We start from the raw sequence: 18,343 nt of genomic DNA, 5'->3' as shown, positions 1-18,343 counted from the left end.
CTCATCTGTGGCATAAAAAATGTTAAGAAGCACATCTCCGAATTCAGAGGGCTTATTGGCAGGGTTCTCTAACATCAATCACATGGGTTTAGACCCAGAGTAGATTTAGACTAGATCTAAGGAAGAAATTTTTTGCAATTAGAGCAGTGAAACACTGGGACAGGTTTTGAGAGATGCTGTGGATGCCCCATCCTTGGCAACATTCAAGGGCACATTGGACAGGGCTCTGAGCAGCCTGATCTAGTTGAAGATATTTCTGCTTATTGCAGGAGGATTGGACTAGAAGGCCTCTGAAGGTCAACCCAAACGGTTCTGTATGTCTATGACATCCATTTGTCATACTCTAAATGGGAGTGCAACAATTACTGCTTCGCCTCCCTAAATACTGAGACTAAATTGGGGTCATATTAAAAAAAACCCTAAGTGAACAAACTAAAAACCCTACAAAACTTACTGGACATTAAATAGCCAGAAAGCCCTGAATACCCCTGAAAGTCAAAGCCAGATTATACTTATTTGCATGTGCCAGTCCTGTCTTGATGCTTAAGTGCTTTAAATTGCGTTATCCTTCAGCATCACCCCAACACACCCCGCGAAGCGCACTCATTGCTTTGCTGTGTTGACAGGACCCCGCGAACGCCCTCGGCCAGGTGCTCACGGCAGGCGGGTTAGGAGGAGGTCGCTCCGGCGAGGGGAGCGACTCCGGCCCCGGGATCGTGCCCCCGTCGGCTGCTGACACCCACGCCCTCCCGCAGCACCCCCCGCCGGGCATCCCCGCCCCTCCGCATCCCCGCCGCTCGCGACTCCGCATCCCCGCGTCCCCGCCGCTCCCCGCTCCGCATCCTCGCCCCGCCCGCCCCGCCCCGCGGGCTGATTTACGGCTCTGCTGAAAACGCCGCCCCGCTGCCGCCACCAGCAACAAGTCGGGTGAGTGCGGCGACCTTGCGGGCGGCCGAGGCCCGCGCCGAGCCGGGGCCCGGCGCCGCTCCGCTCCGGCAAGGCCCGGGCGGAGGCCGAGGCGAGCGGAGCCGCGCCGAGGCGAGCGGGGCCGGCGGGGCCGTGCGGCTGGAGCGCCGCGCTGGGTGGGCGCGTCCCCGGGCGGAGATGGCGCAGTACCCCTGAGGAATCGCCGGGAAAGTTTCCCAAGTTTCCCGTGGGGCGCGGACGCGGACCGTTCCCTCCGGCGAGGAATGCAACAGACAGCCCGGGATGAAGGCGGGCACCCCTGGCCGGAGCCGCTCGGCGGCGTCAGCCTCCCCTTCCGCTGCCCGCGATGCGGCGACCACACCAGGTTCCGGAGCCTCTCCTCGCTGCGGGTGCACCTGGAGTACAGCCACAGCTTCCAGGAGAGCAGCCTCCTGGCCAGGAGCAGCCTGTTCTCCCCGCTGAAGGACGCGGAGCTGGTGTCTCCGCCGGAGCCCGCAGCCCAGGGCAGCCCGGGCAGCCCCGGCGGCGTTGCCGCGCAGCCCGCGGGGCCCTACCTGAACTTGGGCGGCGCGTCCTGCGGGAGCGGCAAGGGCGAGCAGCCGCGGGAGCTGGCAGCCGAGCGGCCCGGCTCCTACCTGGCCAACTATGTGTCGGCTGAGTCTCCCAGCGAGGTTTCCAAACCCGGCCTCTCGGCCGCTGATTCCAAAGCCTCCTTCGAGGCACACGTCAGAGAAAAGTTTAACAGGATGGTAGAAGCCGTGGACAAAACGATCGAGAAGCGGATCGACAAGCTTACCAAAGAGCTGTCCCAGAAGACGGCGGAGCTGCTGGAGGTGCGGGCAGCGTTCGTGCAGCTGTCCCAGAAGAAGCAGGAGGTGCAGCGGCGAGAGCGGGCCCTGAGCAGGCAGGTGGATGTGGCGGTGGAGATGATCGCAGCCTTGAAGCAGCGGCTCAGCGAGTCCGAGGAGGAGCTTCACCGGAAAGAGGAGTAAGTGGGGAGGCGAGTGCCGATGGCTTGGCGAGGGCTGGCCAGCTCCTGCGTGAGTGACAGCCTTTGGGGGAGAAGAGAGGGAATGGCTCAGTTGCTTGCTGATTATGGAAGGGCCTGGAGCACACCGCTTTAGATCACTATATTGCTAGAGTTATAGCCCATGTGACTATGTCCCCTGCAAGGCAGTGGACAGCTCCCTGAGCAGGTGGCTTTCACGCTTGGCTCCCCAGTGACTAACTTCTACACTTTCCAATGCCTGTGTTGTGCCTCTGGTTTCATGGGGGTAGGGACAAGTAGAAGCTCTCATCCGCATGCAATGTGATTTACACTGCCACCTTTAAAGCATTGTCTTTTTAAGAAGAGATGGGTGGATAAGTCTGGATGAAGTATGCAAGAGTACCTAACAGCACCTTTTCCCTTAAGCCTTCTCACCATGGTCACCCTGTGGAGTGTCACAGTCTCCTGTGCATCAATGAAGCTTTACTGGGGACATTGTTGAAAAGGCCATGTCCAAGTAGTTCATGTCTAGTGTTTTAGATGGACACAGAACTGTGGAACAGGAATCACTTATATGGGATTGGGAAGCAGATGCCAGAGTTCTGACTAACCTAAGGCATCTAAAAATACATTCATGATGTATCCATTAAAAATGTAGTGATAGCTGATATATAATTTATACATTAACTACTTAGTTTATTCAGCACTTGCTGAAACCTTTCAGGCTTTTCAGAGCAACACAACTTATTTTAGAGAAATGGAAATAAAGAGCCTTGGTAATGGTATGCCTCTAAACCAATTCATCAGCTTACAAAAGGAAGATGAGAAGTGGTAGTTGCCATGACACTGATCTTACAAGAAATAAGGAGGCTGGTGTAGGAGTTCAGTGTAGGAAGTTTGGAGGGGTTTCATCATTCCTTCCTGCAGTCTAAGGACAAGAAAGAAAAGATGAGGATGGCTCCCACATCATTAGGAGCCATCTATCTTGATGCATGAGCTATAGATTTTCCAGAAGAGGGGATACATAAAGGTGGTGGGATTTGAGCCTCTCAGATCTTCCTTGAAGGGATATTCAACAGAACCTCTGATTTTAAAGTATGAGATGATCCTCATGGAAGAGAAGAGTGAAAGACTTAAGGTGAAGCTGAAGCTGAATAGTGTAACCGGGGCAGATTTGGAAGTATGCTGGAGGGAAGCCATGAAGATAAAATAGTTTCAAGCAGTTTTGATATTCCCATCTAGCCAGGCTGCCCTCCTGGGCTCTTTCACTCTGTGAGTCATCCTATTTCCTTCAGAAAAGTATCTTAGAGCGGGAGGGATTGCTCTGTGAAGGTCCTTCTTCCCTCCGCAGGCTACCAGGAGACCTCAGGTAAGTAGCTTTCTTAGGCTAGATGCAGAATTTCAGATATCTCAAGTTAAGTGGCATGAATCTTACTCCAAACTAAAGGCAGATTGTATTTTTAAAAATTAAGACTAGGATCCCAAAAAGAAAAAAATGACTGTTGGGAGAAAGAAACCATTCAGTGGAACAAACCCAATGTTCTGCAATGCTGCAGAAGAAGAAAAGACCTTGTGAGAAAAGAGGAAAGGGGCAGTTGAGTCATCTGGGTAGAAGGAATGGGTATGATATGGGAGGATGGCAAAGGACACTGATCTTTGAAAGGAAAAAGACAGCTAAAGTTGGGATTTTTAACTGTATTAGAAAAAGGAACAAAGAAGAGGCCACGTGCTCTGGCAGACTACTTACCAGCAGCACTGTCAGGCTGGTGTTCTGAGGCCAGAAAATACTGAATACAGAATGAGAAGTGGGAAAACATTGTCCTTCACACTAGAACTTTGCCAGGCTCAGGAAAGGGGCAGGAGCTCAGGTGATTGCTGTTAGAATTCTTGTCTTGAAAGGAGGAGGGTGAATGCATAAACAAATGATAAGGTAGCTCCTAAGTTGATATTACAGGGAAGGCTGAAGGTTACTTGGCTAGAAACACTAACCAAAAGAGGCAGCTGCACAAGAGCCTTCACAGAGTACTCACAGAATACTTCACAGAGTATTGCTCTTTAGGGTTTTGCTTCCACTTTCAACAAAAAGACTTGAAAGCAAGTGCAGCAATAGGAACGAGTGAACAGCTCTTACAAAGTAGTGTGTTAGTTTCTAAAGGTAAATGTGTGTAATGCATGGTAGTGGATAGGATGGAAGAATAGCAGCCCTGAGTACCAAGGGGGAAGAGGGTAGTCAGAATATGTTATTGCCTGTGTCTGTGCTCAGCCCCACAGCATTGCCTCTGGAGTTACTCTGAGGACACTGGGAGGGTAGGCAGGGTGAAAGAATAGGTTGGATTCACTTAGGAAAAACTGCAAGTGTGTTGGGTTTTTTCTCATTTAGATGATTCCTGCATTTCCCATCTTGGGGGATAACAAGGGATAGTGCCATAGAAAAATGCACTTTTTGTCTTTCCAATTGAAAGACATAGTATAATTAGCAAATTGAGAAGGAAGGTAGGTATAAAAAATGCTTTGTAAGAGCAGACTGATAGTTCTAGAGCAGCTTTTCAGAGTTGATTCTCTAAAAATGCCTGGGACAGTTATCTTTACTCTAGTAGGTTGATGTGCTGTAGTAGAGAAAAAAGTTTGTGACTTTGGTAACAACAGTGGCACTTGTCTGGCTTTCTCATGGGCTGTTGCTAAACTCTGAGACCTGTCTGTATATTCAGCCCTTTGTATGTTCAAAACTTACTTGGTGTGCTAAGAAGACATTGTCCTTCAGAAAAGGAGGATCTCAACTTTGGCTTTGATTTCTGGAAGAAGTCCAGATGATTAGAAAGCCAAACAAGACTGCATAATGGAAATTGCAGAAGCAGTTCTCACTGCAGATTGTGGAAAGTCAAAGGCATCCCTTAGGGACTGCTTTGATACTTGCTGACCTTCTGAAATAAATGCTTTCATCAGTTTCTTTGGATTTTTTTTTCCACAAGCAATCTTGTGAATATGGATAACTTTTCCTAAAATTAGCATTGGTATTGAGCTAGTGTAGCAGAAAATCTTTTCGTCTTAGCAGCAGAAAAAAGAAAACACCTTCCCTGAAACATCTGAGTGTTGGTTTAGACCATCAGCTGGAACAGGGCTGCCTATTTGAAGAGCTTGTAGGATCAGTGGAGTTATTTCTTTACACTTGTCAGCTGATTATTTTTTGTTTGTTTTAAATAAGGCCTTTAGCAGTCCAACAGAGACAGCAATGAAGTGAAGATACCTTTTTAGTTAAATTTTCTTTGTTTCCTTACAAAAACTGTAGTGCCAATATGCATGCAGGTATGTGCTGATACTGGTGTGAGACCCTCGTGGGGGTGAACTCTGTTGAGAGTAGGGCAGCTGGAGGTACAACACTGACTATACTAATACATAGTTGAAATAGTATTACTCTAAGCACAGAGCTGCTGAGCAAAGGAATTATTTAATTAGAAAATGTGCCCTGAAAGGGGTTATTCCATGTTTGATGGAGGAGAATGCAACTCAGAGTGAGCGCTGTGATCTTAAAGATAACACAGAAGCATGCCTAAAGGGCCTAAGACTTTGTTGAATAAGATATCAAGAAAACCATTGAAACAAAAACCAGCTATGAACTTAACTGCTAGAGGACACTGAGAGGCTTGTTTCTGGATGTTATGTAAGAAAATTGAAACTGTTAGTGTTTGATTTTCAGTAAGTTTGAACAGGGTAAGAAGGGATGGTCTTTGGCTGGACTCTACCTTCAATGGTAACTTAAACAGCTTCACTTTGTCTCCAAATCATAAAGATCATTAATGTTGTACCTTGCCATATCTCTGACAGTAATTTCTCTAACCAGTCTAATGTACTTGTTTTGAGACTGGTCATGCCTCTGCTTTGACATAGCCTGGAATGCAAGGATTAATTCAGAGTAGCTGTTGTGGGCAGTAGTTATTCTTGCCAGTGGCTTCACCTTAAATTTGCAATTAATGAAATTTTCTGTGCAGATAACATCTTGACAATGGCATTAAGAGCTGGCTTTCAGAGGTTACTGCAATTTGTGCTTTAAAACAGCTTTCCTTTAAAAAGGGGTTTCAATTGTACCACAAAACAGTTTTGACTTGCTTTAAGCAGAGTACTGAGCAACTACAATTACACATCGTTCTTCCACCCTCAGTTTTAGGTAATCCTGCTCCCTCTTTCCTGTTCTCTTTCATCTTCCTACTCAAGAGATTACTCCCCCCCATGCAGCTGCACAGGTTTAAGCATAGCATGACTGTCCCACAGAATGTGAAATAAAGCTTACAATCCTCAGTGTCACCCCAGTGAATTCAGGGCTTGGTCTAGAACACAGCCCTCTGAATGGGTACAATAACTTTCTGAGGGAGGAGGTGTGAATCTCTTAAATCAAATGTGCTTTTAGTGGTGTGGTAATGTGAAACCGCAAGCTAATGAATAACAGCAGCCTTCAGACAAAAACACCAGTTGGGTGATGGATAAGGTCAGTGGCATTAATACTTAATGAATATACATATTAAATATTTTGAGAAGTAAATCACTTTACTACTTACTGTGGTAGGAATTTTCCCACCTTCAGGTAAAATAATGGTTTGGTTTTCCATGGATTTTAGGCAGAGTTATGCTAAATGGGATTCTCTAAAGTGATTTGGTATTGGATGCAAAACCTGCATGGAGCCTTGTGCTTATCTCCACCTCCAGAGCAGCTGCAGGTGTCAGTGTTGCTGTGCACAGTCCTGGGGCCAGTGCTATGCATCTGTGGGAGGGCTTGGTTGCAATGTGAGAACTCATTAGCCCTTCTTGTCAGGTGTTAAGGAGCTGGAGCTGTCCCACCCTCTGCATTTAGTCAGTGTATGTCACTCTTAGCTGCTGAAAGTCATGCAAACACTGAGCATCTCCCAGGATCCCTGTGCTGGCAACTGCTCCAGTAAACAAAAGCTGCAGCTCACTCATGCTAAAGGAGCACTGAATAATCCAGTGGTAAAGGCAGAAGAATAAATGGCACCTAGTCAGCCTATGATTTATAACTTTATTTACCACATCTCAAGTTGTTCCATGGTAACAGCCTCCATAAAGAAGTTTTTGGGCTAGGCTGCAGTTGGGATGCAAAATGCCAAACTACTTAAGTCTAGTTAACTGTAACAGGTGAACTGCCTGGCAGAGTCAGATTAAAATAAAAGCTTTGGCAGCAAGCCTTTCTTACTTACAGTGAGTCCTTCCCCCTGCACTTGTTTTTTCAGCTGAACACCTCTGAGGTGCCTGCTGTACTGCAATAAATTTCCCTTGGACTCCTCTGGCTCTCGAAGAACTTTCTGACAATGGCAGGACAGGCATCTCCTGCTCCTCTTGGACACCTCCCAGGTTGCATCCCCCTTGTCTTTTCCTTCTCACTTGCCTCACCCTGCTGCTGGCAGCTCAATACACCCCCTGCTCTCCAGGCAGCAGGAGCAATTACCTCTTCCTGAAAGGTTTCATCTGACAGAGCATCCCCCAGGACAAAGCAAGAAATCCACTTTTCTCCCTGCTGCCCAGTCACAGCCCTGTAAACATTTTGCATACAGTATACCTTAGTGTTGGTATAGTAAACTATGAACAGATGAGATTACAGAAATTGAAGAGATCTAGAGTGCATTGAGCATCATCTACACCACTCAGAACAAGCAGTGTCAGGTTCTGTTGCTTACCCCTATAAGCAAGTGCCAGGGTGCAGAGCTGGGTGGAAGGGGGCAGGAGTCTGCTGGGCAGAGGAGCAGAGCAGTAAAGAGATGCTGCTGAGGGCAGAGGAGCTCTGAGGGGGAGTTAATAACTCCATGTAACCTTTCCTCAGTATAACAGAAGTGCTCCAGATGTAGAATGTCATTGCAGGGTAGCAGAGACCTCTTGTTAGAAAGGGCAACACCTCAGGTCTGAGCCAGGCTTTAACAAAGTTGTTCCTGTTTCAGGTGAATGCTGCTCACAAGGCTGTGCTGTCAAGACACAGAGCCCAGTAGGCCCATGCTGCTGAGCTCTGGTTTATGCCTCTACCACATGGGCCCCACGATATTCATGGCTTCAGCTTCCCCCTGACTTCATGAAGAGTAGTGTCAGACCTCTGTGAACATCCGTCTTTCCACAAGCATGAGAGTAGAGAGCGAAAGACAAGAATCCTGTCATATAATCCTGAAAAATTTGTCAGAGATCTGGAGAAATAAATTGAAAGTAAAATAAAGAACATAAGCAAAAAAAAAAAAAAAAAAAAAATCATCACAGCAGATATCCAGAAATAAAATTAAAGGGAAAGGGTCATCAGTATGGTTAAGAAAAAGTCTGGGCAAACTGCAAGAGACAAGAAGGGCAATTAGACAGATAAACAGCAGCTGCAGGAAGCTACAGGAGTTCTTTGAACCATTTCCCTATTGTTCACTGTGGGAGGAGGCTAAAAATTCTTCTGGGAGCTCCCTTCAGGTAACCAAGGCATAGCTGGGCAAGGAGTGAGCTCTCTGAGGAAGAAGTGTTGGAGCAAGTAGAGAGACTTATTAGCAGTCACTCCTCAGGGCTTGATCTTGTTCTTCTGAGAGATGAGAATGAAGTGGAAACAAAGAAAGTAGCTGAACTAACAGAAGTGCTGCTTATCAGTGCAAGGTGTGTGACAGAGCCCTAGTGTGTGGGTGTGTTCTGGCTCCCGGCTTTCCAAAGGGAATTTAGAGAGTGCATTTCAGCCCAAAGGAAAATGTTTAAAGTTATTAAAGGTAGGTTCATAGGCTGTACAAAGGCGCCTAACAGAGAGAAGTTATGGATATGCTACTATTGCTAACAGTTCTTACAAATAATGGCATGTAGGATGCCAAGTTATCTTTAGTCTAGGAAGCAAGGACAATGCTTGGGAATTTACTGACATTATGAGTCTCTTCTCCTCCTGATAGTCATCTAGATCTTCCTGAAAAAAACTCTGCTCTCCCCTGGCCTCCTTATGGTATATTAATGAGGCATTTGTAGGAAAGGAAAATCTGTTGGTGATTATTTGTGCCATAGAACAGGCAACTAATGAATTCTTTCTAATTACCTTGGCTGAGATAATAACAAATGCTAGCATTCTTGAAACTATCACCCTTTTTGAAAATGCCAGTTACTCATGTTTGTGGCCTCCTGCTGCAGCAAAACTCAGAAGCTGTCCCTCCCAGGGAGTCAGTCATCCTGGTGTCTCAGTCTGGCAGCTTCCCACTCCCACCTTCCCACTGGAGGGTCAGCAGCCTGCCAGGCTGTGCACAGCTCTTTCTTACCCAAAAGGAGAGGGATTTGGAGCCAGCCTGCTGAGTTGCTGTCCTTTTGAGCTCCCTGTCCCCTGTAAAAGAGGACCCTGATGAAATGGCAAGGACTTCAGGTTGCTCCTACATTAACCCAAAATTATATGAACTGACTAATGAAGTGAAGTTAATCATAAGTTATGAAGTCAAAGAATTTACAGCGTGGTGACAATAAAGCCCTAAAATTTACTTTAATGAGTTTAGATTGGCTTCTCCCTAAGCATTCCTGAGTGGCTCTCTAGTATCAGGTTGCTCTGGGCAAGCTAATAATCACTAAAACTGCTCAGAGCCTTGAAAAGAAATGGATTAGCTGAGTTTAACAAACAAGTTACCTCTCTGTTTCTTAAGCCAGATTTTATGGGTGAGTTAATATAAACTATTATTCATCCATGTTCTTCATCCAAACAATACATGCTTGTTTTTACCTGATTCCTACCATTAGATCAGCCATGCAAACAGAACTCTGCTGTAGTTTGGAGCAGGTAGGCACAGCCTGAATCCTAGGTGGTGAATTTCCAGGGCTGACCACTAGTGACTCTTAGCACAAAGCAGCTCACTGTTGAAACAAATATACTATGTAAAACCAATTGACTACAACTATGCTGAGCTAAAACAAGGAAATGCAGAGAAACTTTGTATTTGTTATAAGCAGGCTAAGCTTTGAAAGGTTATTTCTGCCACAAACTGTTTCATAGTTTCTACTTTAAATGCTTTTTCCTCAGGCAATGTATTTCTACTGAGCAATCATGCCCTTTCTCATTTGGCAGGTTCCCTCAACTCCCACCCATTTTGTACAAAGCAAAAATTACCATGGCTTCACTGGCAGAGTAAAAAATATTTATCCAGGCATTTATTAACCAGGGAAGTCCTACATGTTCAGATTTGTCTTCTTTTGTAATCTGTGCTTCAATCTACAACCAAACTTCTTCCACCCAATAGTCCCTTTGATATTGGAGGTCCAAGTGGTGTCCTGATTACTGATAGTTAGTATGCAGAGACCTTAGAAACGAGCAATGGCTCAGCTGGGAGCTTTCACAGTCACTGGTGCTCTCTGTTTCTTCCAGTTGGGTTACCAGACAAGACATTCCTAAACTCCTTACCTAAAACGTGTTCTTCCCACACATATACTCCTTGGTCTATAATCTGTAGATTATCTGTTAATCTCCCATGCTCCCTCTGGCTCCAGGTCGTAACACCACACTTGGACATACTTGTAGTAATGCAGTCAAAATTAAATTTAATGGTCACAGTAGCTCTTTTGAGTTAGAAACCACCCCAGCAGCAACATTAAGTGACCATTGTTAGATTGTGATGAAATGAAAAGATTAATTTGGGAGTTGATCTGTTTCTCTTCATGTTTCAGAGCTAATATTCTCGTGGTTAAGTAAAAAAAGAGAAAGCAGATACAGCTGTCTCCACATAATTTGAGATGTGATGCTTAATCATATTTCTACTCTGTGGACCACTAAAGACTAATTCCAAGACACCAAATAATGTGAAAAAACTCCACCCCAAACCTACTACCCTAAATTAATAATAATGCCCTATTATTAATAAACCTAAATTCAGCATTCAGGCTTCCAGATCTTCACTTTGTTCACAAAAAAGTTGAACTCTTTTGACAATGGTGGAGGACAGTAATTAGCCACCACAGGCTACTGCCATGACAAACTGGAGAAGCACCAGTAATTTTTGACAAGGGTGAGACCAGGGAGCTGCTGTTATCTAAATGTGGCCTCTTTGCAATGTTTCCATCTTGCAGAGAAGTTGTTACTTTCAACCACTTCCTGGAAGAAGCAGCAGAAAAAGAAGTGCGGGGGAAAGCCAGGCTGCAGCACTTCATCGAGAACCTGTTGCAGCGCGTGGATCTGGCAGAAAGGCAGCTAGAATATTACCAAAACCAGCAGATGGTGTGCAACCACACTGACATCAGCGAGCACGTGGTAAGCCAGCAGAGCCCTTCCCTTTGCTGTCACCCTCCCCCTGCAGCCAAAGCTCTTCACTTGGAATATGGGTGGGCTCAGTGGCTCAGACTAAGCACTACTGCAGGCAGATGTGCATTTGTGAAATGTTTCTTTAGGTGTGTTTTATTTGTGTTTTAAACTGCCACTTTACACAAGGGAAAGGAGCAGAACATAAGAGCAGCAACAGCCAAAGATGATAAAGGGAGAGCAGAGAGTAATGAAATGTTTGATAGATATTTAAAATTTTTCCAGTTTTGGCTATTGCTGCTGTTGCCTTTGCCATGAACACTTTTTTTAATGTGACTTGGCAGTCTTTTTGGGATGCCTGAAGATTTTCAGGAAAGACACAGATCCCTATAGGTGATACATCAGCTTGCTGGCAAATCATCTTGCCTCTGGTCATTACCTGTCATGGGACTCTTAGAAATGGTGAATGGATTCCCACCGGCCTGTATCCCATGGATTGGAAATCCAAGGACTTCTTAAAATCACTTCTTAAAATACATTATTTCTTTAAAAGCCCTCATTTTTAATACCTAAACTCAGTATTTTTCTACAACGCATTACATTTATATGACAAGTTTTAGGCACAGGACTTCCAAGGAACATTTCAGTTTAACTGACTAGCCCGTGCTGCCTGTACTAAGTAGTTGCTCACCCTGGGATGTGAGAAGAAGGCATTTGATCATGCCCAGCACTGAACAGGTATGCAGTGGTGGAAAGGAAATGTTCCCAGAGCTACTTGGAAGACAACAAGCTTTAGGTAAGACCTGAATAAAGGTAGATGAGCTGAAATCCAGTGCAGGCATCTCAGACAGTATCTGTACGAAGATTATGGAGCACTGTACAGATGGGCCTCAATATTAAATCATCTCTCTTGCTCTGGATGTGTTTATCATAATGCCAGGCTCAGCAGTGTCCCTTGGAGAAGGCTCTGATTTTTAAGGCACCTGCCCTGCTTTCTGGGTGACTTCAGCATTCCTCTAAGGTCATTCATCCAAATATTGACCATCCTGACCTTCAGGAGGTACAGGAAAGTACACCATGAGATGGCTCCAGACACCAACCAAGACAGATGACAAGCAAAGTCAGGCTGGGCAAAAATCCATCTGCACAGTGTGGACAATACCAGGGACAGAGGAACATTTACAAGAACATAATCATTTTCAGATGCCAAATCTGACTTGCTTGTCTCAGTGACTTCATTAAATGATAGTCAAAGGCTCAGTGTAGCAGCTCTGATGAGAGCACAATACAAAGAACCTATTTAGTACTAAAAAGAAAAATCAATTTAAGCTGGGCTGGCATTAAACACCTCCTTTTCTAACCCCCACCAAAAGAGGGACTACACAAAGTGTTTCCACACTGTGAACCAAACTGCTGTAAAAAATGAAGTCATGCAAATTTGGCCTGGCATTGAAGCTATGCTGTCCGTAGCTGGTCTCAGGATTTGCAGGAGGGGGAGAGAAATGCTTGTGTCCTCGCCCTCCACCTTTCAGTGCAAGTCTGGCAGAGCCAAGGGCTTATAGCTGGAGTTTCCTAGCCACTTGTGTAAAGGAAATGTATCACTGGAAAATTAAAGGAACAGAGAAAGTTAATTTCATACAGCTTATTCAGCCACTGGCCTTGATTAATTATCTTGAACACAATAATTACTTCTCATTGTATCCATACTGTTTAATCTAATGTGAAAGATCTCTGTTCAGCCCACACTTCTTTAGCAATTTACTTTGATTATAGTTACAATAAAAATAATGGGAAAAATCCAACCGCTAACAACTCACACATTATGAATTTTAAAAACATGTTCATAAGATGGAAAAGTAGTAATCTGTAAAAGAGATGGCTTTTTTTGTTTCTTTCCTGAATGTTCTAGTTTTAACATGTGAGAATGGAAATACAATTTTAAAGATTGTGTATATTTTATCCTTGTACTTTACTTACTTGAAAATGTAATAGTAATAACCTGGTTTTGTTTTCATTGCAGTTTACAGACATTTCATTAAATAAGAAACCCAGATGCCTGTATGTATATCTCCTTTTTTTTTAACTTAAATGCAATAAGTTGACAGGGTTGCATTTCTGTTTTTACATTTTACCTTATAGGTTGGGACCTGCATATGGTCTCTATTTATGTCATGTAATTGAGGAAAACCAGATTTCTGCTAAAACTAAACTAATATCAGATATTCTCTAAAGGAAATAAAGAATGCTAATTTTCTGTTAAACAAATTACTCCTTCCTGCTGACTATAATAGCCTATTGCAAAGCTACAGGAGTTGAATCTCTTTGGCTCACACAGTCCAAGTTTCAGATGAAAATATCTTTAACATTCTGTAGGTAGGAGAGAGACAGTTGTCATTTCCTAACTGACAGTAACAATCATATCACCAAACAAGTGCCCTGACAAAGCATGGGCACTAACAATCTCAGGTTACTCAAGCAGCTGTCCTGGGAGCAACAGAACTAATTGGGGCTGGTCTCCCATGTCTTTGTGACTTGGTCATGAGTCCCAGCAGGTGGTCTGGAGCATCACGTGCTGCTTGGCCAAGTGGCAGTCGGGCAGTGCACCCTTCTTCAGGGCAGCCTTTCCTTGCGGCGACACAAGTTTAGGACTTTTTCCCATTGCACCACCACAAGTCCTTCTCTGTGACACAACAGATTAGGAATATGTGTGAGGAGAAGTTCAGACTCCCTACAGTCACTTATGTTGCAGAGCTGCTGCTTTCAGTAAAAAAGCACTTCCTGCATCTGGAGCTGGCAGCTTTGCATTTCAGATGCAGTGACCTGCATCTTCCTCCATCTTGGCTACTTTCTTACCCTGACTGTGAACTGGGGACAAATATCCATCTTTTCTGCCATAAAGTTCAATTTAAGTACAGTTTAGCCCCTTTAGATAGACCCTGAGATCATATTGACCTTGACCTTCTGGTTTTAGTAGCTTCATTCAGTGCAGCCTAACATCACCTGCAATAATGCCTGTGTGTGCTTTGGGAATAAATGATGTTGCTTCTTCACCATAACAACATCTGAGCAAAACAGAACACTGCATCTTTAAACAACAACCAAGTAATGGACTGGAAAAAACAGTCCCCAAGAATTGATGGTAAACTGGAGTGGCCAACACTTCTGCATTTACACAGGTCATTCCTAAACCCCAGCAAGTGGTCAGAGCCCAGGCCTGCACCAGGCCAGGATGACACAGTGCCTGCAAGCTCCAGCTTGGACCTGCACCGCATTTCACCCCCCTAAACCTCCCCGTAGTGAAATCTGCTTAGCAAAACTGCCAACCAGGTAATGCTGTTACATAGGTAAGGCTTAGTTCCTACAATGATAGGTGGCCCTCACTGCCTCATACCAACAGACTTCCATGACAAACTTCTCATCTTCCTAAAGAGCAGGAGGGTTTACACTGTACACATGTGAGTAACCACAGCTTTTTCCACAACTGGCTTTGTCAAGTGTGCAATATGATTTAAGTCCAAGAAGTAATACTACAGATATATGGTTTTCAGAAATAACAGGCTATGGAAAATAGCCCTGTGGGATCCCGTGTACATCAGCACATCCGCTCTTCAATTCAGTCACAGGAGTCGGGTGGACATGAGCTGGTGCCCTACATTCATAGTTCTGCTGTTACACTAATGGATCTGCTGTAAAACATTATGTTAAAAGGGACTATAATGATCTTAGCTAAACTGTGGAACAGCAGTTTTGATGTAATATTTCAGAGTGCATGGTTCAGCCTTTGCAGCACTGGGCACTTAGCTGTCATTCCACCTGAGCTCACCAATATCTGCAAATCTTGCTGGGTTTGAACCAACACAGAGAGAACAAAGAATTCAGCTTACTTTGGTCTTTAAGCTTTCATACCCTTCTCCCCACCAGTTTTTGTATTCCCCTTTCTTCTCCTGTTTTAAATCAAAGCCTAAAAGGGAAGCTGAAGTTTCCCTGGATGGGTGGTCAGCACAAAGGCAGAGCGTGGAGTTTCCTGAGCTATTGGCCATTTGTAGCAGCAGCTCCCTGGGGCCTGGGTGCAGTCCAGGGCAGCCCTGAGATTCGACAAAGTACCTACAGTTCCTGCACCTTCTTTCTACTCTTACCATTGCTGTGTGGTCTTCCAAAGACCAAGGGATGTTCATTCTTTGCAGAATGTGAACATGTGCATCTTTAAAATCCCAACAGATCACCAAGTATAGACCTCAGTAAGGTCTCAGCACTCCAAAATCAGCAGAATACTGATCAGAATCAAAGTGCAGATGAACACACATGAAGAGTGCACCAGTAAGACACGTAGGGGTTATTTTAATGAGGAATGCTTTTGAATACTAAGGAATGTAATTCATCTTACAACTCTGTTTTCAACATGCAGCCTCATTCTGTAAAACAAGACTATTTTTGTTTTCAAAAATGTAAGGGTTTGGGATATTTTGGGGACCTGTCAGTTTGCAAGACTGAATAATAGTTATTAATAATCACTGTTTTTAATTTCAGGAGCAGAGGAAGTCAACACGGTTCATACAACATCCCTGATGCAAAGCCTCATTCCTTTCAAAAAGGAAGGATCTTGTTGAAAAAAGCAAAGGATGAAAAAGCCAGCTTGCAGCCAGTGAAATGCTTCTATGAACCTGTCGATTGCCCAAGAGAAATATGGAGAGCACAGAAGAAGGGTGAACCAGTCTGCTCTGCCAGGAAAGTGAGTGCAAAATCAAAGATGGGTAAGAAGGCCAAGCCGCTACAGGAACGGTGAGCAGTATACAGCAACACAGGAACTTGGCTTCAACACAACAAATATTGAATGAAGTTAGTCATCCTACTTTTTTCCTATCCATCTGGCCATGCCAAAACATATCAGATACAATATATAGAAATATATACATATGGAAGTTTTATATTACTTAGTTATGCCATTCCCTCTTTGGCGCTATAAAAGAAGTGACATTTTATTCAGTTTACATGGGGGTTTTTCTATTTATTAATGTATTTATTTATTTATTTTGTCATTTATAGAGCTTATTTTAAATGACTGCAGTTATCTTGCTGGGCAGTACTGTGGCTGTATGTTTAATTATTTTAGTGGCAGCATGCTCTAACCAACTGGTAAATTATTTTCCATCTGTGTTATTCCTGAAGTTCAGAGGAATCCATTTAATCGGCACCAAAATATTCAATCTTCCAGCTTAGGTAGGTGTAAGATCAGTGACTAACAGACATACTTAGATGCAAAAGGCCTACTCAAAGTCGCTTGAAGGCTGTTTACAGCACTAGATTGCTACCCTACGGTTTTGGCTATAAGCACATTTCCATCTTTTATTAAATACATCAGACTACTTGATCCTGCCAGCAGCCATGTTGTCTATTTGGTACAAGTCTGGGCTCCTCTGAGGTGTCCCTCAGCAAGGAGACCAGAAGCTGCCCTGACACGCACAGGCCAAATTGGGCCAGAGGAGGAATTTCAGTGCCAAGTGCCAGCAGCAGGTTATCAGCTGTGGTGCAGCAAGTGACAGGCTAAAGCAGTGTGTTACTGCATGGCATTGTGTTCAGTCTCTGGGCTTGGTCTCAGGCATGAGAGGCCCAAATAACCATGATTAAAACCCAAATCCCTCACATTTTTATCTCTGAAGAATCTTTACAGGGCTGAGAGATCACTGACTTTGAACTAAGAACCCAAGTGCAAGGCAGTTAGAGATGACTGCAGAACACAAATGTGTGTGTTTACACTGGTTTGTGCCAATTAAAAGGATCCTTATTTATCAGAGAGTTTATTTATCAAGATGACTTTTTTGTGTGTACAGTATTTTGGTAACATGAATCCTCATGCCATGTTTACAGATATGAACATCCTGATGATGTTACTGATAAGATTTGTTTTCTCAAGAAAAAGAAAGGATAGGTGACACAGGTCTATGTGATTTATTTTTTAAATGCTCATAACAGATGTAAATTGTTTACGTGGAAGGTGATTTTTACAGTATGTGTACAAAGATTTGTGAAAAATGTTTTTCATTTTTTATAACTATGTCTGTAAGCAGAACTGACTATTAAAAGACAGTGTATCACTATGATTACTGCTGCAATAAGCACCCGAGTTGCAATATTTTTAAAGCAGAAGATGACCAATCAGTCAGCTAGGATCAGGTAACTACAGATGTCATACATTTGTCAGTGTACAGAGCTCCCAGAATGTAGCAGAGAAAAGAAAGAGTATTATTCCTCACTTTTATTTTAAATAGTGTATATGGAACAATCAGATATATGTTTAAAGTTTCTCAACACTGTTTCAGTAGAAAGTCACAGTGTAAAACCAATTCAGGTATTTAGGTTGTAATGATACTTCAATATTTATTTAACTATGTCACAAGGCCACACTTGGCTTCATGCTAGGCATTGTGTGTGGTGAAAAGGAATTGTTCATTGTGTTGCATGGGCTCAGGTCAGATTGTGTGTTTCAACAACTTTTATAGGCAAGCTAAAATTGAACCAGTTTTTTCTGTTACTTCCCACATCCTTCCACACACCTGAAAAAAGGACCTTCTTTGAAGATGACGAAGGTGAACATTAGAAAGATAATAAAGTAAAATATATTAATTCCTTTCTTTAGCCACTTGACACTGAAAGAATATTTTTATTTTTAAATGCCTATCTACTCTGTTAGTCACCAAAGTTAAGTGCAACTACTAGTTCACAAATGAGATGTTTATTTTATTATTTATCATGCCAAAATCTTGATTGTAAGTTTTCCTTTTGGGAGAGGAAGAGGAAAAGAGTAAGAGAAGTTGCATGTTTTTAAACTTTTCAAAGTCTAATTTACACTTACTTGCTAAACAAATGCCAGTTTAGTTAATTAGAAAGAAATTCGATTGTACTGTAATCCCAGATAAAAGTTTTTAGAACATAAACATTCTAATAATAAAGATATATTTCTCAGTTACTGTGTCCTTTAACTTTGTCAAATACATTGTTTCTTACAAAAGCCTCTGAAGCAGCACAGAAAAAGCCAAGCAGCAGCAGCTTGGACTTTGTTTTATCCCTCAGATAAAGCACGGCAGTGAAGTCAGGTTGTGACCCTTCCCAGCAATTAACCTGCAGCCAGCTGCTCCATCTTGCCTGCACAGCTCACAGGTGTCACCTGCTGCTCTCCTACTCTAATGCTGCTTGAAAATCATTCTGGAGGTAACCCACAG

General features: G+C 43.6%; 1 protein-coding gene across 2 annotated transcripts; it reads left to right on the top strand.

Moving 5' to 3' along the window:
• The first annotated feature begins 922 nt into the window (after positions 1 to 922).
• ZNF365 (zinc finger protein 365) lies at positions 923 to 18,086 on the top strand. 2 transcript variants are annotated; one of them, XM_059851120.1, is made up of 5 exons: positions 923 to 1,915; positions 10,958 to 11,138; positions 13,147 to 13,184; positions 14,303 to 14,453; positions 15,654 to 15,777. In XM_059851120.1, the coding sequence occupies exons 1-4, from the start codon at positions 1,191 to 1,193 to the stop codon at positions 14,409 to 14,411; spliced, it is 1,053 nt and encodes a 350-aa protein (XP_059707103.1). In that variant the 5' UTR covers positions 923 to 1,190; the 3' UTR covers positions 14,412 to 14,453; positions 15,654 to 15,777. The 2 variants fall into 2 exon arrangements, with proteins under 2 accessions (XP_059707103.1, XP_059707102.1); XM_059851119.1 differs by lacking the exon at positions 14,303 to 14,453 and having other exon boundaries at positions 1,008 to 1,915; positions 15,654 to 18,086.
• The last annotated feature ends 257 nt before the right edge of the window (positions 18,087 to 18,343 follow it).

The sequence above is a fragment of the Haemorhous mexicanus genome, chromosome 7 (assembly GCF_027477595.1).
Source record: "Haemorhous mexicanus isolate bHaeMex1 chromosome 7, bHaeMex1.pri, whole genome shotgun sequence".
Lineage (NCBI taxonomy): Eukaryota > Metazoa > Chordata > Aves > Passeriformes > Fringillidae > Haemorhous > Haemorhous mexicanus.
Note: the sequence above shows the minus strand (reverse complement) of the source record. Positions and strands in the feature narration are given on the sequence as shown.